The sequence below is a fragment of the Osmerus eperlanus genome, chromosome 16 (genome assembly GCF_963692335.1).
Source record: "Osmerus eperlanus chromosome 16, fOsmEpe2.1, whole genome shotgun sequence".
NCBI lineage: Eukaryota > Metazoa > Chordata > Actinopteri > Osmeriformes > Osmeridae > Osmerus > Osmerus eperlanus.
In genome coordinates this window covers 9,397,100-9,417,673 of record NC_085033.1, presented here as the reverse complement: position 1 = coordinate 9,417,673, position 20,574 = coordinate 9,397,100, and the positions used below count along the sequence as shown (strand labels likewise).

Genomic DNA, 20,574 nt, shown 5'->3' with positions numbered 1-20,574 from the left:
AATAGCAACAAAGTTACTATGAGTGAAATCACAGCCTGTGGTCACGAGTGTATAAAATGTCAAAGTTTAAGTGGCTGGAATGAAAAGATACGCGATAGTACAGCCCAGATTAACCTACAAAAACGGACTTATTAATGATTCAAATGTTGTCAATCATTTCTATTTACAACGAAGGACACCACTTGAATGAGAAAGGATTGGAGGTAAAAAGTAAGGGGCAGACACCAAAGCACAACAGCGGCCTCTGTTGGCACCCCAGCCAGGAGGAACTACAACTAGACGTCTACAGATGGAAAGTATTCAGAGCAACTCAAGCTATCATCCTAACTGATCTTTTATTGGTAAAGAGACACATCTAATAATCCCCTTCAGGGCAGCAATCTCTTAAGAGACACAGCTACTGAGGGGATGGAACAAGGAAAAGGAATCAGGACCCCCAAAAAGGATGAGGATGAATTGGAGGGAGATGGGGAGGTGAAACAAAATGGAGGAGAGACGAGTATTTAGAGGCAGGGTTAGTGACTTGTCCGCCCACGCCCGTGACACTGGTGAGCCATGGTGCAAAGCTCATTCCTGAGTGAGCGCTGTAAACAAATGATTCTTTTTTTATAGTTTGCTGCTCTTGAGTTATGTACATGGCTGCTGCTTGTGTTCGCCGACACCGAGAGAATGTAAATAGTGTTTTCGCTGTAGTCTAAATGTATAGGGCTGATCTTGTGTCGGGCGGGGCCCTGTGGCTTGTGTGTGGGTGTGTTTGTGTGGGTCCGGGGTGTGTGTGTTTGTGCTTCCGTCTCCATCTCGCTTTGTGTCGCTTCAGTTGCTACGTTCTAACCATCTCGTCCCCCATAATGCACCATAATGGACCCAGGAAGAGCATCTGGCGCTTTGAGAGTGTAAAACCATCGCCTCGCATCGACCTGCCACTCACGCCCTTGCCTCCATAATACCGTTTTCACGTTGTCATTCTCCTCCAATCCCACGACAGACTGCGCAATCACAAAGACCCAATTAGCCAAAGGGGGATGGCGACTTCGCTCCGAGAGCACAAACCAATCGCATGGCCCGCTGGAGGACGAGGACCTATCGAGCGGCGGCGCAGGTGGGAGGGGTCTCGCCGCGGGGCAGCGGTGACAGGGTGACATGGTTGGAGCGTTGGCTGTTGTTTCTGGTCATTTGTGTCAGGAGAGTTTTGATTGATGACCGTCGGGATGCTTGTCCCTTTCTCCCTTGAGGTTCCCATGTCTGCAGGGACAACACACAACTCCCCCCCCACACACACACACTCCCCTGCCCTCCGCACCCTGGCCCACAAACCCACATATACCTAGTTACTCGCACAAACACTCACCAGATCACACGCAAGCTCACACACACACACTGAAGCACACACACACTGGTTTTGTTCCTGTTCGGGGCCCCAGATGACTCCTGCCCACGCATCTGCATTGTGTTCAAAATAGGGAACCCGAGTGTGTACGAGCAGGAGATAGAAAGAGAGGGAGAGGGCAGAATGGTCATGGTGAGGGGGGGGGGGGGGACAACCTGCCAGCTAGTCTCGTTTCATAATGGAGTATAATATAAGGTGTAGTGGAGTGTGTGTGTTCAGACTTGGCCTCGGGGATGGTAGGTGTGTGTGGGTGTGCTGAGATAGATGAACAAAGGGAGAGAAGAGACTTTTAGATATTTTGAAAGCTCCACCCTCTCAGCCAAGCGTGGATCCTCAGAGAACAATACTTTCCGTGGAGCATCCTGTAGGCAGTGTCTGTGAGATTTAGGCGGCACCATGCTACACACTCTTCTGGTGCCGTTCTCTGTACTGTATCTGCTATTTTGTGCGTGTGAGTGTGTGTGTGTCTGGGCCTTATATAGAATCAGAACGTCATTAGCATGTTGGAGGCGTATCTTTTCTCAGCGCTCGCTGTTGCAGCTGTCCCTCCACGGAACCAAGAAAGTGTGTGTGTGTGGGTGTGTGTATGTGTGACAGTGAGTGTGATACGGTTCACTAAGTGCACAAAAGAACAAGAGAACAGCAGGTGTCATCAATAAAAAACAGGAGGAGGCAAAAAGTGTGTACGTGTGTGTGGTTCCATTCGTTTGCTCACTTTGATGCTGGAAGAATAAAGCCTGGAGCCCTGCCTGGCCCTCTCTTCTCCCTGTCTTGCTCGGGTTTTTTGGGTGTCTTAGAAGAAGAAGAAAACATCAAGTGTTTTCATGTTCTGTTTGTATACTGTATACCAGTTGTGTTGTGTGTGTCGTAGCACAGTGTGCAAGAGAGAGTGTGTGTGTTAGTGTAAACATTGTGCATTGGCAAAGCAGTTTTCTTAAAACCCATCTGTTCCTCTTGTGTGTAAACCTTCTCAGAGCTACACTAGGGAATACAGTGAGACAGAAAGAGAGAGCGTGAGGGAGAGATACCTATACTGGGAGAGAGGGGGCACGAGGGAGAGATACCTATACTGGGAGAGAGGGGGCACGAGGGAGAGAGAGGAAGAGAGATTCCGATGTGGTCTTGATTCCATCTGTCAGTCAACAAAGTCATGATGACACCCAGGGGTCACCTTCTGACCCCCAAGACTCCATCCCCACTTTCCTCTGAGTGTGTGTCCGTGACAGACAGAAAGAGAGATTGTGTGTATGAATATGTGAAAGTTGATGTGTGTGCGTGTGTGTGTGCCCTTATCTTCCCTCCCCTGAGGAGCCCATCCTGTTTCCCCTTCAGCAGGGTGACCTGGCAGGGAGATACCATGACCTTGTCTCTACGGAGGGAGATAAGAGTCCACCCTAAAAATACTCCCCTCTGAGACGTCCCCCCCCCTCTCTCCGTGGCCCATCCTGGGGGTCTCCACCGCCATGGCTGATATGGAGAGAGTGCGACCAGACTGAAACACCTCCAGGCACTGCTAAATGTCAGTGCGTCCTGCACTTTATTTCTTTCTTTTCCCTTGTTCCCTTCATTCTCAACCTCCCTCTTCCAGACTCGGTTTTCTAACTTTCAGTGTCACCTAAATGACTAATTCATTTTTTCCCTCCTACCCTCTTCTGTGGCTAACCTACACTCTCGTCTGGACTGTCTCCTTAGTGTTCTCCCACTCTCTCTCTCTCTATCTCTCTCTCTCTCTCTCTCTCTCTCTCTCTCTCTCTCTCTCTCTCTCTCTCTCTCTCTCTCTCTCTCTCTCTCTCTCTCTCTCTCTCTCTCTCTCTCTCTCTCTCTCTTCCTTGGACACATTGGCAGATGGGATGTGGGTGGAGAAGGAGAATCTAGGTTGTAGTGGGCTTACTTCTATCAAACAACTAACCGCAGTTCCTCTCTAATACCTTCACTTTTACTTCAGACAGGAATCCAACATGTCATTAAAACGGGGAGCCTGGGCACGCCATGGGCTGCGTCCATGGCGACGTTCACTATGTGTGCTCTGTACGTGCCCTGGGATGGAACTGTGACACATGGTCTTGTTCGGGCACCATCAACGCATGGCTGTGTTCTCATTACCTCTGCCTCTGTCCATGTCGCCTGTGCCGTTTCGTTAAGGGTTAGTATGTTACTAGCGTCTTTACTTTGGGGGGCAAAGACTGGGGGAGGGGGGTCCCTTTACTTCTGTTGGGCCAAACCCACACAGGAGAATACAATTGGGTAGATGTGTGTGTTTGTGTGAGGGACCTTTCCTTCTGTTGGCTCGAACCCACGCAGGTGACCTAAGGGGTCTAGGTGTGGGTGGACAGCTCAATGGGGACTCCCTCCCTGCCTCGCCCCCTACCCCTGCCTCCTTCCATCCACCATTGTGGTGGCAGAGTGAGGGAGAGAGGCCCTGTGGGAGTCCGATGTGACCAAACAACTCAAACTCGAGTCCTGTTCCTAGAAGTGCATTTGTTAAATGATACAAGTAAATGATAGTTTTGACCAAGCACAAACATGCTGTCCAGTGACTAGGAGGGTTTGTGAACCCTGTGTAAATGCTGGCTTAATGATCTCTTTCACATTGTCTTTTACATACACCCCCCCCCCCCCCCACACACACACACACACACACACACACACACACAAAGTCATCTTATATCAAATGCTTTTCTGGGATATCCCTTTCAAGTGCTTCCCACATGTCCAGAGGGCCAGATGCCTCTTGCTGTGTGTCCTCACACATACAGAGGATGTTTTCTTTGGCATGGATGAGATCTCAAGTGATATGGTTATAAGGAAATAACTATACAGTATGATAAGTACACACCTTTTCAGGATGTTGTGTGTGTGTGTGTGTGTGCTGCATGGGGAGATAAGAGCAGGACATAAAGAGGATTAGCAGGGATTAGGCTGTAAAACCAGAAGATTGCTCGGTTATCTTGTCACCTTTCGTTTATCAACAGTGAGGGAAGGGCACCACATACACACTTACGCAATCCTTTCGAGCTTGCAGTGAACATGAACGGGAGCCCAGACAGGAGTAGACAGGAAGAGAGGCGCTTATGAGACAACAGAATACCACCCACTACTGGTTGTGCTAGGAATTGCATAACCAAGTCTGGAAAATGCTTGTGTGTGTGTGTGTGTGTGTGTGTGTGTGTGTGTGTGTGTGTGTGTGTGTGTGTGTATACGGGGGCTAATGTAAATGTGTAGCATATGAGTGTGCAAGTGCAGACGATAGCAGTGAAAAGCAACTCCAGTCAGGCCACAGTGAGTCATAGTTTTGAGAGCTGCATCTCTGGATCTTGACCCTAAACACGAGTTTCACAGCAAAGATAGTAGTTTGTCTTTGCCCTCCATGAAAACACCCCTCTCAGGATTGTCATTCAGTCTTGTACTCTTAAGGGACAAGAAACTCTTTGGATATTAAGTCAAGTTATTAGATTATAATAGTTTGTGAAATGTTGTCATTATTTTTAAGTCAGGTTAGAGTGCTTTAGTTTTTACTATTTACATTCTGTAACTTACTGAGTTAATTTGAGTTCTTACTGTTTAACCAATACTTTACCAGATAGTTAGTAACTTATAAGTGTGTTATTGTTTGTTTGTTTGAAGGCATATAGGTTGACAACTTAAAGATCATCTCTTATCTAGGTCAGACTAGCATGAAGTTTGTGTAAAACTTCTGCAAAGACCACTAAATAGGTCACAGTGACGAGTGGTTTTATTATAATCATCTGGAGTTTCTGAAGCTCACCACAGACACACTTCTGTTGCTGACTCAGTTCAATTTGCATCTTTGAATTCTGAAATTAATGTGAGATTGTTTCACTCAAATAAAACATTATTCTGTATATTATTTAAAAGTATAATATATTAATACATTACAATAAAACAAATAAGACGGTTTTGGGGAAAAAGAACTGCATTTAGAAGAGTACCTGGCAGCAGTTTGATGAAGTCATGTGTTTTTGTGTACTTTATGGAGATCAGTACTTGTCCATCCACATTGCTGATGCTAAGTACTGTGTCTATCCACATGCAGCATCTGTCCATCCAGTGATGGTCTCAGAGCACATGTTGAGATCTCAGCATTACACAGCATCAACAGCATTATACAAAGGGTTGTGTATGTGTGATGTAATTGCACCACTAGCATCTCAGGCTGAGGTGACTTGGTATCAGGATGGGCATCCTGTTCCCAATTCACTTACCACACACAGGCCTAGAACGTACAAAACACGTTAAATAACATGCATTACACACACACACACACACACACACACACACACACACACACACACACACACACATATACACACACACACACACATACACACACACAGACACACACCCACACACACACATATACACGGACACACACAGACACGCATACACACACCCACATACGCACACAGACACACATATACACAGACACACACATACACGCAGACACACAGGTACACACAGGGTATAAAGGAGCAGGCTGTGTGTGTGTTTGTGTCTCTCTTCTCTGGTACTTCAACCCTCAGTATGGCTCCCAGATACCTGGTTACCGTGGTGATCTCCCTGCTGTGCGTCACGCTGAGCATGCTCAGTCCACCTGCGTCTGCCTGTGAGTTTACCTGATTATCCCTACGTCTATCTATTAGGTAAGGTGGAGGTAGATTACATTGGTTTGGATAAGACTACTGTAACTGGCAACTCAATGGTTTTAAGTGTTAGCATTGGTTGTTACAAAAGGCACAGTAGGGGGAGGTGTGGGGGAGGTGTAAGAGGGAAGTGTAAGGGTTAAGTAGATGTTGAAAAGGGGATACATATCTTCCACACTGTACCAAGTTTCTCTTGTCTAAAAACGAACAATCTGTGCTGCTGACTAAACTATATCTTATAGTAAGATTTCAATTAAGTGGTTTTATACAATGTTGTGTGTGAGTTCAGATGGCCCCCGTAACTATGCCTGCTGTGTGAGGTACACCAAGAACCCCCAGGATATTGATCTGATTAAGGGCTACATTGAACAGAAATCAGTGGAGGTCTGCCGTATCGAAGCTATCATGTAAGCTTAAGAAAAAAATCCCGCCAGCACGCACAGGCTCTCTTTGGGAGGTACTGTTGAAGATAAACTGTGTGTTTGCTCTTGCAGTTTTTACCTCAAATCCAATACAAAGGTGTGTGCCGACCCGAAGGCTGGCTGGGTGAGGAGGGTTCTGAAGCAGCTCAGGTACAGTCTGACGTCTCACTTATTTCAATGGTTAATCTCACGACATCTCACTTCACCATGACAACCCGCTTGTCCCAGCGCTTCAGTAAGTTAGCATCACTACTGGTCATACCACCAGTTCTAGACCCCCTGTTGTGTGTTCCATGCAGTGTCAAGCTGGAGGAAATGTCTGGTAAGACCGCCCCTACCCTGGGAAGAGGCAGGAGCCTGGCCAGGTCCTTCCCCGGCAGCAGCAACACCACCCTGTAGAGCTGACACGCCATGAACCGCACTGCTCAACCAGCGTGAGGTGGTTGTTTTGGATTGTCAGGCATTGCTTAAAATGTCAGGGGTCTTTCTGTTAAAAAGCTGAACTATTCGTCCACTGCTTTAATAGAAAAGCTTTATTTTTAGAACTGTAATCTTTTAATAAATAACAATTTGAAATGATACCTTGCTGACTGTGTGTCATGTTTTCAGTAACATTTGAAACGTGGACCATCACTATACAAGCACAATGCTGACACATATCATTGCAGAGACACACAGATCAACAAAACTGCATGATATGAGGTGTGTTCCGTGTTATGTATGTGTTATGTGTTATGTGTTCCGTGTTATGTATGTGTGTACACCTGAACACCCTCCACACAGTGGATGGAGCAGTAACTGTAGTTATTTTCTTTGTGTAGCCTGCAATAATACATTGCACCCAAAAGGTGGCAGCAACCACTCAGAACAAAGCTGACTGAGAAAACTAAGCGATTTTCACAAACAAACTTCATGACGCAAACTTAAATTAATCATTGCCTTCAAGACATGAAGACATTCCAATAACAAACTTCAAGTTTCATATTGACATTTTTTATTGGTTTATAACTGACTTTACACAATTCCACTTGAAAATATTTCTAGTCTTAATAATTTAACTGATGCATCATTGTATTGCGATGGAAATTGAAACAGCTAATAATAAATAAATTAAATAGCTTTCTTCTGATATGCATTTTGTCGACCATTTAAATAACATAAATTAAGATGGTTGAAGTATCGAACATTGCTGGTCCCTCAGGCAAAGACGATAGTGCTGGGCAATAGATAAAGATGAAGGCTTCCTCTATGGAGAACTGGTAGTATTGGCTGCCTGCACCTTGCGGGATTTCCTAGAATTCCTAGAATACACAACACACAGAGCAAGCAAGACAGTTAGTAGGTTGCTTCAGGATATATCTCCTACACATCAATATTTCTTTCCTTTGAGTAAAATCCATATCAGGAGATTAGAATATGACTCAGTGTTACACCACTCTGTTCGTCAGTACAGTGTACAGTGTTGTGTTTGGATACTCACTCGAGCTCTTTGATCCTCTGGAACACCCATTCCTGTTTCCAGTGGCTGCAGATGTCTCCCGCCTCTGTTTGGAAACTGAAAGAGAGAAAAGAACACAGCTTTAACCTTGACATTGAGAAGGTTACTTTTTCAAGCACACTCCAGCTAGCATGGCATGGATGCTTGTTTGTGCTGCTCTCTAACAGTGTTGCAAGGACATGACGTTCTGACACTGCCTTTAGAGAGTGGTTGTGGTTGTGTATGTAGGGAACAGGAAAGGATGAGGGTTGTTCTTACATGACTGCCCGGACACAGGGAGGGTTCCGTCTCTGGATGGAGTATCCTGTGATGGGAACCGTGATGTTCTGTGTGGAAACCTTGGTGCAGCAATCGTAGACTTTAGACTCTGAAAACACACACTCGCATGTTAATCGTATGCATTGCATCAAACCACATTTATACCCGGCGAAGATGTTTGTTTTTCCACTCCTGGGGATTGGAAGACTACAGCCTTAGTACAAGAGGAGTCTCACCCAGCCAAATGCATTGTGTTCAGGACTCCTAGTAAGAAACTGTACTCACCAGTCCCTGTAGCCATGAGTGCCAAAGTCACAGAGAAGAGAGCGATGCAGGCCAGGGATCCATAACTCAGCTGCATGGTTGCTCTGGAGGTTGTGTGGTGATCTTAGCTGGTGCTGGAGGCTGGAATGGATGGAGGATGACTGCTGGCTCTTGAACAGCACCCTTTATATTGTAAAAATGAGGAACCTGATGACTGTGGATCCTTCTGTGGAGGCTGGGGGATGGAGAGGATGGGGATAGAGACGGAAGGGTGGTGTGCTCAGTGAATGCTGTATTTCATCATCAGAAGTTCCCCAGAATTATTGCTTAATGCAGCGATGGGTGCTTCTGACTAACAGTAAATCTTTGAGCAATACACTCTATGGGTATATGTACAGGAGACATAGGCTGGGTGAGTCTTAGGGAACTCTGAAAAGCTTAGTCAGGGCTACACCTCCTTGTGAAGAGGTGGTTAGGAGAGGTTTAGGATTATAATGTTGCACTGCATTGTGTCAGTTTTGTTCCAGCTCTGCCAAGTAGCGTTGAGCTCTCTGCAGGGCTGTGGTGAGGGGGGGGGGGTTAGGCCTCAGGGATAGAAAACATGCCTGCGTCCATTTGTGATCCTTTTTAGATAACTTACATTTCTGCTCATGTGTTGCTATTTCCAGACGCTTTCTTCTCAAAATGATAAAGAACATTCAAGGTCATCTGGTGATGTCAGCAGGAAGGGCAGGCATCAGAGACATCACAAGATCATATCTTGCTGATGACAGCATCATTTCTTCACCCCTCTCTATTTCTGTACCTCCTGGCTCCACTCCGGATCTCATGGTCATGGTGAGAGCAGAAGAGAAAAAGGGGAAGGAAGAGGATAGGAGTACTTTTCGAAACCCTGCCTTCTGGCGGGACAATTCTCGCCCCAAAAATGGTCAGGATGTGGTGGATTGAGCTCTCTAGTCATCATCATTGTTGAATTGGAGGGGGATGGATTAAACCATGAACCTTTTACTGGCCACCGAGCCAAATCTGTTGCTGCTCAGCCAGCCCACATACAGCTGATGCTGAAGGGGATCAACTTGTGCCTGTCCACCAGTACTTAGAGGTGTAGGTTATACATGCTGTAGAGCTCTGCAGAAACTTGGGATTCCCCGTAACTGAAGGAGAAGCAACCATTTCTGTCTGTGTATGTGCACTGTTCCAGTCAATGAGATCTGCTAGGCTTTGGAAGAAGACAGAAGATTGTGAAATATGGCAATGACTGAATGAATGAATATGAAAGTGTGCCAAGAACTTCCCCCTTGTCGTTCATTTTCCATTCTCATTCATAAGTCATGTGCTTGCCAGCTTGCCATGCCAACGTGACCAATGCATCAATGCAACAGTGAACTGTATCTTTTGTAAGTTTTGACATGGTTTGTCATTAGCTTGCCAGACTGTGGTTTCACACCTCCATCCTCCATCTCTTATCTGTGTCCGAAAACACGGATTCTCTAAGTTGCTAAAGTTAGTATGTGCGAGTCGGGTCAAGTAAGGTCCTGCACTGAGCCCCACGTAAATTGAGAATTACAACATTTAAAAACATTGACATCTTATGTAAACCCACACACAGGCCAATGCTTTTTATTGGACCTCAGGCTTAACCTTTGACCTGCCAAACAATCCAAACACCATCTAGGTAAACCTGTAGCACAGAGTTCCAGCCATGTTACTGTAGTAAAGTCTGTTGTGGAGAAGGATATATTCAATATGTCCATACTCAGCTAGTAACCTGGGTCACAACAGGGAGCCATCATCTCCCCACCCACTCAACTAATGCACTCAATTAACAACCAAGTAGCAGGACCTTGGTTGGAGTAATAAAAGGCTGATACTGTCTTGCTGCAACTTCCTGTGTTATTAGTGCAGGGTCGTTTTTGTCTTTGAGTCACACACAGGGGTGCAGTCCCTCAGGTCCTTGGCTGAATCCCCTTCTGCTCTGAGATTCAGCCTGTTTGGCTAATCTGAATATGAATACATTGGCTGTAATCGTTAGTTAAGATGTTAAACGTTTCTTATGTTTGAATAGACTTCTCCAGCCTCAGGGTGTGTTACTTAAGGACTAGCCCCAAGGCTGTATTCTCTGTGAGATTCTCTTTCGCTGTGACTTCATGTCTGTCTGGGTGTCGGTTTCTCTCTCTTTCCTACTTTCTATCTCTATTTCAATTTGAAGCCACACCAGACACATGTGTTTAGTGTGTCTTTTTAAATACAACCCCCCCCCTGCATCTTTGCATCTTTTCCCTGAAACTGGTGAACATTGACCAGATAAACTACACACTGGAACAAAAGTGTACATGTGTGTGTGTATGTCTAAGTATGAAAAGCCCCCACCTCAATGAGGCTGCTGCAGGTTTGAATGCATCAACAGTCTATTCTATGAACGTCAATTCTAGGAAGTAAGTGATAGTTTTAAAAACCTAACCAACAACTTCACACAGCGTTTACTGTAACAAGATGTTAATATATAATTAATTGGCTGTAGAAACATCATCAACCTTGTACCAGACCTCAGATGCTGCACCAGAGATGTACAATTTTGTTTTTAAATGAATCTCAAATATATTTTTAATTGTTAGTGTTACAACGTGGCCATAAAATATATGATGGCTACTCTTTTCAAATTGGTGCAGAGACATGCATGTTGCCATACTCCGGCTCTTTAAAGAGTTGGTGGTTGAGCATGGAAACCTCCCTTGATCTCTGTCCATGCAGCACAAGGCTTGCACAGCCACGAGTGGGTTCTTTGACCTAGCTAGGGGTTTGTACAATGGAAAGCTTCTGTGACACCTCATCTTATGTGGGGGGGAGAGGACTGTTTTAGTGGGGGGAGAGGGCCACAATAGCTCTGTACTGAGGGAGGAAACCCAATCGGGTAACTTTCCTCTATGTGTGTGTGTGTGTGTGTGTGTGTGTGTGAACGTGACATGGCCTCAATATGGAAAAGTGAATGCCTTTGTTTGATGTCGGTGGGCTTAAAAGAGGATTGCAGAAGAGAGTATGTCATAACTGACAGAACTTGCCAGACACGATGAAGCTGGCCTGCGCTCTCCTTCTCTGCATAAGTTGTCTGCTGATGGACACAACCTCAGCCCAAGGTAGGTTTCAGACTGGGTTTATCACCTTCTGGAATTACAGTGGTGATGACGACGAGGATGTTGATGAAGATTAATTTTCCATCCTGTATAGTTAATAAGGTGGCCACCTGTTGCCGTAAAACCGTCAGGAATCGGATCCGTCTAACCATGCTGGATTCCTACTACATTCAGGACATCGCCATGTGCCCCATCAAAGCAGTGATGTAAGTTATCTAAACTTCTGATAACTAGATGTTTATAAACTGGTTTAACATGTTCTTCTTCAACTGTCCAGATAATATTATTATACAGTAAATCTAAATGCTTACTTTTTGTTGGCTGAATGATCACGGATCACAAATTGCACATACGAGTATTGTGTATTGTTTTTGTTCTTATTGTTTGTTATCTCCAGTTTTGTTACAGTGAAAAATATAAGACTGTGCTCAGACCCCAACGATCCCTGGGCCCAGACCGCTATGGACTACCTGGACAAAAAGAACACCTCTCAAACTTCTCACACCACGCCACAACTAAAACATCAACAACCCTTTCACAAAAGGCCAACAAGAGCCTTGTAAAGCAACACACAAAATCCTCATGACTCCGGAGAGCAGGAACACTGAATATTTGAATGTATGACAAATATGCCTTTAAAGAGATACCTTTATTAATATTATTAGATTATGTGTACATTTTTCCATCAAGAAACTATGTGTCCTCGACTGTGAATGTGGACAATTATTGTGGCTCACCTTGATTTATAGATGCTAAAATAATGTATATTTATATATAATTGTAAATGTACAAAGTAATGGCAGTTTGTCTGGGAAGGCTGTCCATTGCCATTCTCAATAAAACTTTGTGCAATAAGAAAGAATGTGTTCAGGAACGATCACAGAATATTTCAATCACAAAAGTGAATTCACATGAGTTGACGTGGCGTGTTTCCAGCAGGTTTATTCACAGAGGTTATGTAGAGGGCAGTGGTGTAGAACAGAGCAACACAAGGGCTTTGGTGACAGCACTGTAAACAGCAGCACAGTAGTGCTGTCGCTTTAGGCTGCTCATGCTGCATGTAGAGTAGAGAAGCTTCTTCTCCCCTCTTTCTTCTGGATCATCTCCTTAGAAAACCTTAGAAGATGTTAACACGGCACCTACACAGATATATCTGGTTAGGCCACCATTCCTTTCACCTTTGTTTTATTCTCAGATTCAGATTCAGTGGCTACAGGATCTACCATATGAAAGGAACCTTCAGAAAACGTGTGCAGTGGCCTCTCTGTGCCTCTCTTCTGCATGTTCCAGACCGTCACCATTCCAGTATGACGTGTCGGTCATTATTTAGCGGACGGAGTAGCAAATGGTGGTCCTAAAGACGATGGGGTTCTAAATTTAGCATGTTTCCACGGCAGTGTGAGAAGGACGCGTGGGTTCTACTGTAACGGCTGAAAGGTGGTGGGAGTGAGGATTGGTGAGGTGTACAGAAGACTTTCAACCACAGTGGGTTTTCCCCCTCGTATGCTGCTCTCTACCTCCATCTCTGTTTCAACCTACATGACTGGAGGTTGTGGGCTAGTCACATGTAGGGGATGAGATGATCACATTGTTCTGCAGATGATATGAGCATCAAACTGTAACCTAACCGTTACTGTCGTTGTATGTAAAGTCCCTGAGATTCTACAAGCTCTGAAAAAATGTATTGTGTGTTGTATTTCCAGCATGAGCCCTCTGACATCCTCGACAACAATAAGTGAGATTGGTAAGGCTGTGAGCGATGGTTCACGTCTGTTGTTGTGGCTGATGGTTTCAGAGACAGGAGACACGATAATGGGTCTCTGACCACCATGCAGTGGAGTAGATCTACATTGTGATGGTTCTCCTAGTGACCCAGAACTCAAAATGACCTGTCTCTTTTGTTCTCCCCTCAAGGTCTAGCTCAGAATGCCAGGGTCAAGACGCTTGGCTCCTTGTGAAGCCAATGACTGAAGGGATTTCTGTTAACAGTGAGCAAACCTGCTAACTGTCTCGCGGTTTAGAGTTTGTTTGGTTGTGGGAGTGATTTGGTTCTTAGCTTAGAGAAAGTTAATGTGTTCTGGTTGTCAGGGGAACAACAGTGGGAGTCATAACCTTTCTCTCTGTCAGACCACACACACCCTCTCCATCTTACTATGGATGACTTCATGGAGACACACACACTATTTACACACATTTTGTGAAAATACAGTTAGACTTTAATAAAGACCTTGCTCTGTTTACTTCAACATTGAGGATGCGTTTGCATATCGGTGTCAAGCTTTCATTCTTTCTCCACCCTGCAAGTGTGGTCTGTTATTTGTATTGCTGTAATGTTTACTTGTGGTGAAGAGGAGATGATAGATGACAAGCCATGATATTTCCTGTTCTACATACTAACAGGGTATTTCTACGAACAAAGGCCTAATGAATGATCACTATCATTATCAACGCACACAGACAATGTTGGGCTAGGTGGGGTGCAGGAAGTGGTGATTGTTGTGGCTGACAAAGCTACACATCAGTTCCAGAGAATGACACCGGCCTAGCACCCTAACATGCAGAAACTATCAACACAATGGGATTGATTTGCCAAGTCTTGCAGACTTAGTGTGTGTTATAGACAGGGGTGTAAGCACAGACTCACTACATGAGATCATATCTAACCTACATGTAAAACCTTCCTTATAATGAATGTAACTGTCAAATCAAGTTAGTGGGATTAAATAAATCTCATTTACCTAAGTACACCCTGACTCATGTGTAGAGAGCACCCAGAAGACCAAACACATGACATGCACACACACGCACACATACACACACACACACACACACACACGCACGCGCACACACACACACACACACACTAAGGGTATGGATCCAGACTAGGTCACCTGGAAGCACTCATGTGCATGCTTCATTGGCCATCCCAGTGACTGGTGGCTATGTCGTAGCAACAAACACTGGAAACTCAAACCAAGCCTTTATACAAGTGGTAATGTGTTGCAATAAATATTCATTTTAAAGTTTCTGATTTGTGTAATTAATTAATACAATTCAAAAATATGTCTGGAACCAGGATGTTTTTATTCACTGACATCAACAATATTCAATTTGATTTGTGGAGACAAAACAAAACAAAAGTATGTGTATGTTAATATGCAACGATACTTACATACATATATATATCATATGCAATATAATACTGTATATATTATATATACACAAGTATACACTTATACTCATATATTCATATGTATTGCTACACACACTTTCATCACATCAAACAGAGCTATTTGTAAAAGGTAAATATAGAGATTTACAGTCAATCATGAAATAAACATAAAGCAATACAAATGCATGTGTGCTCTGTGTCGTGACAACAAGCTCAGTTTGACAATCTGTGTGCTGCATTACAATAAGACTCTCAAGGTCTAAACTTCTCTGCCTTTCTTTGCGGACTTCCTCTGCCCTCTCGGTCCAGGTTTCCTGTTCCTCCTCCCTTTATTCTGTCTTTTTCTTTGACCCATCTTTGACCCCTTGTGTGGTTCGTGAGACACGACTGGTCCATGGCTGGTTGTGTCTCTCTTCTCCTCCTTCCTCTCCACTTCCCTCTTCTCCTTGTCCACCTTACCCATGGCCTTCTTGCTCCAGTCACTGTTAGGTGACGAGCAGATCCTAAGTCCTTTCTTGGTGAAAAACCTGCAAGTGGAGAAGTCATTCACATCAACCTCTGCTGAAGTAGCTACAGTATGTATCACATGCTGCATTGTAACAGTTTATTCCAGAGATCTAGTAAACCAAAAGGAAATTTGAGTTTTGTTGACAGTCTAGTTAATACGAGTAAATCAGAGGGACCAAGCATTGTAAGGAGCCCGTACAGGACAGTATTCGACTCCTGTATGGTCCTGTGTTTAGTGTACTTCTCCAGAGAACATAACCCCGCTGAAGTACTCACACTATGGCTGGGATATTACAGATTTGATCAGTCTGAACCGTGTAGTCCTGTATCTGGTCCAGTTTGACCTTTGTTCTGGAATGGTGTAAACAGCACTGGGCGGAAGGGCCATTATCTGTGAGCAGAGAGAGAGCAGACATTCACTGACACTGGACTGGTTCAGTCAGACACACAAGCACACATACAGTACACACACAGACACACAAACAAACACAACTACAAACACGACAAACACACACAAACACACGATGCTTTCAAAATCGAGATCATTGGAAAACTCACTTGCGTACGCCCCAGCCATCCATGTTATGATGGAGAGAAGCGTGGAGGAGACCAAGCTGGACCTCATCTTCAGGTGCTTCAGGTTCAAGCCTGTCAGTAGCAGAGTAAAGATCTGATATATCCTGCTGCTGCTTCCCTGGATCCGACCTAGGACTCGTACAGCTACAATTACCAGTACATATGTTTCGACCAAAAGGACTACTTAGCTATCTTCTGTTTAAATCTACCTTCTCCAATCCCCTGACCTCTGTGATGATCAGTGCTCCTCTGGCCCCTGGATCTTATAGAGATGAGTCCCTCCCCTCTCCCCTTGAGTTCTCACCTCCACCCCCCACCTCCAGACACACAGGCCTGCACACTCACCCTGCCCTCACCAGAGGAAACAATGAGAGCCTTCTTTGAAAACGACCCCTCATTGTGGCTTACACAAGCATACAATGGCACACCAGCACACACACACACACACTTTCAGAAAGACTTATGCACAGAAACACATACACACTACAAGCCACAGGTTGTTCTCTGGAACACGAACACATCTGTGGTGTGGAAAGTGACGGCATGGTTGCAAGGTGTTCATAAATGTTTATGGACAGGAAGCAGCCCCTGTTCACAGAATGGCACAAAGTCTCCACCACAACTCTTTATCCACTTCACACAACATGCTAACTCGTGGACATGCATGTGTATGACCATGACACACACAAAATGCCTACACACCACATGTTGCTCTCCGCCTACCCAGGTATGTTTAGCTCTCTTTCTCTTTCAGGATCTACACAATTTTTTTTTACTTTTACTTTTTTTCAAAACTTAACACACAAATCCAACAACTGCACACACAAAATGCCAAATGCCTCGCTTCTCTTGCAAAATGAAGCACTGCAATCAAAATATCACAAACACGTCTCAAAAGCAAACATTTGTCTCATGTTGCAAACACTTTTACCATTATACTACATTTTTGGATATATCATATACACACAGTTATTCAAAACCTAAAGCTCTTCTTTCATGAGCTCCTATGTACATTTCTGTACAAGATTGAAAGTAAATGGCAGAGATGCTGAAAAATTCATGGTAAACATGAAAGCAAGATTGAAACCAAACATATTTTTTTAACTGTAAGCATTTGTGGTTGTGAATACAGTATTACACAGTACGAAAGAAAGAGTGTAGTAGGACAGAAACCAAACCTAATTTTGAAAAAGGTGATTACGGAATGGTGTGTCAGTGTGTGCCATGAACTGTAGCATACAGTAATGTATACTATTTTCTACAATATTGTCAGAATGTCTTCTTACAGTCACTGTACTGTTGCACGGTATGATACAGTAATCCACCAGACTGTGACCAATCATGCAGTGCACTGCAGTCAATGGATGCATGGGTGCTAAAATATATGTTTGTGTGTAGTATACCGTGTGTTGTGCTGAAACAGCTATTATGTGTACATTAGAACATGTGTATATTACAGTATATTGTTACATACCTGTTATATTTTCTACAGTAAAGGTTCAAATTATACCCACCACTGTAAATCAACTCAAATTAGGCTATTTATAGGCCTATTCTAAAGCCATGATTGGTTGGTGTTGAGTAAAGCAATGAGTGTTTGCACATGTGAGGAGTTAGTGTAAGCACTGATGAATTAGTGTGGCATTTTGATTGGTTGTGTTTTGCAAAAAGTGTTTTATGAAATTGAAAACGGAGTCAAAGGCCCAAAATGTGCGTATGGTTTTGCATATTTGAGGTGTGGTTCTGGTGTTTGAGTGTCAGGTTTCAGAAATTGTGTGAAAATTAAGGAATTTGTGTGTATTTGAAAAAAACTGTAAGTACATTTACAGTTTTTTCCGATTGCTTAGACACAAAAATGTCAAATAACACACAGTTAGTGAAATCTGACACTCAAGGAGCACAACAGAAGGCCAGACCTGCACAACTATAAGCACATTCTCATCCTCACACTATTTGCAAAATACTACACACAGTGTTTTGCAAATCACTAAACACACTTTTCTACATTAGACACAGAAATGTAAGATTATGTCACTTCATTGCCTTTTTTAGACACTGCCTTGTAAAATGCCACACGTGAACAGATGGATAAAACACGGGCGTCAGGTGTACAAGCACTAAAGTGCTAAACTGTAAACATACCAATCAGGTGTAAGCACTATAAAAAGGCAACAGGTCAGTGTACCTGTCCTCATCAAAAATGGAAGGCAATGTTGCAGGTAGAGGAAGAGGGAGAGGTAGGATGAGAGGGGGACCCTTGGAGGAAGGTAGGGAGAGGGAGAGGTAGACCTGGAGGCCGTGGAAGAATAGGGCCAAATTTACAGTATCTAATGAAATTCAAACAACATTGAACATTGGTTGACCATGTTGTGAACCATGGGGCAACATTGAGAGAGGCTGGACAGAGAGTTCAGCCCAACCCCAGCAGATATAGTGTTGCAACAGTAATTTGGACATTTCGACAAGAGCACAGGTGAAAACTACTATTCTGTACTGTCTCTACAGTACAGTAAAATGTAGCTACATGTAGCTACAGCTATATGCACTACATCAGTACTTTTTTTGTACATATTCACTGCAGTCCATGATTGAAATAATGTACTGTATTTCATTTGATGTATTCTTTCTTTTGTCTCCACAAATGTATTTGCTGTGTTTACAGAATACTATTTTCAGCAGTGTGCAGTACTGGGGGGTATTTCAATCAGGAGAGACCTGGGATGAGTGAAAGATGTTTATTACAGACTAATAAATGTACTATGGTGTTTGGAGCTTGAACCCCACAGGGAATTATATAGATCAACGGGTGCCTGCCCAACGCCCGAAGAAGAATCCCCCACGGAGTCCAGACACTGGTGGCGGTGGCGGCAGCCGACGACCAATCGAGCCGAAGACTGAGACTGGAACCGGGCGGCGATGGGGTTGTGGAGGGTCGCGCACTTGATAGCATGGACAAACTACACAGGGAGAGAATCATATTTAAAGGCACGGATCATGTGACACCATTAATTGATAGCGAGAGCGCTAATCGACCAGGGAACGGGGGGAAGGTAGGGCGTTCTTAGCGGGGGGAGTGAGAAGTGTACACTACGATTAAGCCCGAGTGCAGAGATCGGTCTTGCCTGACTGAACTTGCGCAAGCTTCATTCGTCGTAAAATTAGCTCGCTAAACCGCTTAGCGAGCTAATTTTCAGGCTAAGATTAAAAAAAACGCCCCTCTTTTTGGTTCGTGGAAGCAACTTTCGATAAATCACCATAGTAACACATCAATTAGCACTAACCTGCTCCAGAGCAGGCTAACTTAAGTGTAGCTGGATAAGCTTGCCACACCCCCGGAAAATAACATGGCAGCTCCCTTTTTGAGATACCCATGTTGACCAAGGAGCTATATTCTAGTTCGATTACCTTTACATACCAATAGAGTTCTTTGCGATCGCCAAGATCCTTTATTTCACACGGATGAGTTCTTGTTTGAGCGATACCGACAAGGACTCATTTATTTGCAAGACCTTCTCTGGCCGTACATTGCAAATATCACACGCCGCAGCAAGCTTTATGCTTTATTATGAGCTTATGCTGCTGTATGTGAATATGTAACGCTATGTTTTAGGAAATGTCTTGTAATCATGTTTAGCATGATTGAAATAAAATTGCACGTCCAGATTTGGATGCGGATCAGCCGTTGCGGACCAGCCGTTGACGAACCGATATTGGCCGGGTTTCCCAGATTCGTTAAGAAGCTTTTAACGCCAAGAGCTTCTTAGGAGCGTTCTAAGAGCGTTCTAGAGCGTTCTTAGAACGCTCCTAAGAAGCTCTTAGCGTTAAAAGCTTCTTAACGAATCTGGGAAACCCTGCCATTTACTGTTCTCACTCATCTCGCTAATGTTAACGGGCTAAAGGGACAATTGATTATAACTTAGCTTCAACCCTTACGACGAACGGGGCCCTGGTCTTGTTGGTTGTGTTTGGTCAACCTATTCATGTACTTGTACGTACTCTACTGGAACAATATCTCTGACAAAATCAAGCAGGTTCTATCATTAGAAAAGAATAGTTAGTGTAAAAGTGTTTTACATTTTTCACTAGTGTGTAACTGATTCAAACAGAGTCCAATTTTATGAACCATGTGTGTGGCATACGGTGACAGAAATGGGTTTTTATACATGATTGTATAGTTTTGAACAAAGTGTTTCATTTTGCAAAAGATTGGAGGTGTTCTCCTACTTGTGTGTCTAGTTGTATGAATCGTGTGTTGTGTTTTGACAAAGTGAGCCCTGTTTTCAAAATTGTGCTTAAGCAATTGGAAAAAACTGTATTTGGCTGGGGCGAAGATTTGCATTTGAAGAGCTGCATTTTGTGAGTGCTTTATTTTACTGGAGGCCTTAGCCACAGTTTAATGTAACCCCCAATAGACTGTCTGAGGACAGACACTGAGGGAGAGACAAAAAGAGAGAGAGGGGGAGAGACAGAGAAATATGATGATATGATGAGCTTAGCTCTCTTCATGTTTTGGATGACCTCATCAGTATTCCTGAACAAAGCTGATGTTTCATGTGACGAATAAAGTTGTTTGCTGTCCCAGCTGTACCAGTAGATGCCTAATATAGAAAGTTCCCTTTCTCTTTGGAAAACATCAACATGAATACGCACTGCAGCTTTTTCTGCTCTCTCTTTCTCACAACGGCTTGTGTAAACACA

The 20,574-nt window shown here is 43.9% G+C and overlaps 3 protein-coding genes across 3 annotated transcripts; 2 read left to right on the top strand and 1 right to left on the bottom strand.

Annotated features, from left to right (window-relative positions):
* The first annotated feature begins 5,914 nt into the window (after nt 1-5,914).
* On the top strand, nt 5,915-7,049 carry LOC134036650 (C-C motif chemokine 20-like). The gene is made up of 4 exons (XM_062481670.1): nt 5,915-6,011; nt 6,338-6,455; nt 6,543-6,620; nt 6,770-7,049. The coding sequence occupies exons 1-4, from the start codon at nt 5,930-5,932 to the stop codon at nt 6,867-6,869; spliced, it is 378 nt and encodes a 125-aa protein (XP_062337654.1). The 5' UTR covers nt 5,915-5,929; the 3' UTR covers nt 6,870-7,049.
* A 4,498-nt stretch (nt 7,050-11,547) lies between these two features.
* LOC134036772 (monocyte chemotactic protein 1B-like) lies at nt 11,548-12,466 on the top strand. Its single transcript, XM_062481848.1, has 3 exons — nt 11,548-11,624; nt 11,716-11,827; nt 12,019-12,466. The coding sequence occupies exons 1-3, from the start codon at nt 11,558-11,560 to the stop codon at nt 12,182-12,184; spliced, it is 345 nt and encodes a 114-aa protein (XP_062337832.1). The 5' UTR covers nt 11,548-11,557; the 3' UTR covers nt 12,185-12,466.
* A 2,220-nt stretch (nt 12,467-14,686) lies between these two features.
* On the bottom strand, nt 14,687-16,109 carry LOC134036700 (C-C motif chemokine 4-like). The gene is made up of 3 exons (XM_062481745.1): nt 15,859-16,109; nt 15,577-15,691; nt 14,687-15,320 (listed from the first exon to the last, which is right to left on the bottom strand). The coding sequence occupies exons 1-3, from the start codon at nt 15,923-15,925 to the stop codon at nt 15,053-15,055; spliced, it is 450 nt and encodes a 149-aa protein (XP_062337729.1). The 5' UTR covers nt 15,926-16,109; the 3' UTR covers nt 14,687-15,052.
* Between the last annotated feature and the right edge of the window lie 4,465 nt (nt 16,110-20,574).

What these genes read in the sequence shown, in the direction of transcription:
- LOC134036650 (XM_062481670.1), top strand. Translation starts at nt 5,930, where the DNA reads ATGGCTCCCAGATACCTGGTTACCGTGGTGATCTCCCTGCTGTGCGTC. An exon ending in CAGTCCACCTGCGTCTGCCT is followed by an intron (nt 6,012 to 6,337) that starts GTGAGTTTACCT and finishes GTGTGAGTTCAG; the next exon opens with ATGGCCCCCGTAACTATGCC. An exon ending in AGGGTTCTGAAGCAGCTCAG is followed by an intron (nt 6,621 to 6,769) that starts GTACAGTCTGAC and finishes TGTTCCATGCAG; the next exon opens with TGTCAAGCTGGAGGAAATGT.
- LOC134036772 (XM_062481848.1), top strand. Translation starts at nt 11,558, where the DNA reads ATGAAGCTGGCCTGCGCTCTCCTTCTCTGCATAAGTTGTCTGCTGATG. An exon ending in GGACACAACCTCAGCCCAAG is followed by an intron (nt 11,625 to 11,715) that starts GTAGGTTTCAGA and finishes CATCCTGTATAG; the next exon opens with TTAATAAGGTGGCCACCTGT. An exon ending in TGCCCCATCAAAGCAGTGAT is followed by an intron (nt 11,828 to 12,018) that starts GTAAGTTATCTA and finishes TGTTATCTCCAG; the next exon opens with TTTTGTTACAGTGAAAAATA.
- LOC134036700 (XM_062481745.1), bottom strand. Translation starts at nt 15,925, where the DNA reads ATGAGGTCCAGCTTGGTCTCCTCCACGCTTCTCTCCATCATAACATGG. An exon ending in GATGGCTGGGGCGTACGCAA is followed by an intron (nt 15,692 to 15,858) that starts GTGAGTTTTCCA and finishes CTCTGCTCACAG; the next exon opens with ATAATGGCCCTTCCGCCCAG. An exon ending in TGTAATATCCCAGCCATAGT is followed by an intron (nt 15,321 to 15,576) that starts GTGAGTACTTCA and finishes CTCCACTTGCAG; the next exon opens with GTTTTTCACCAAGAAAGGAC.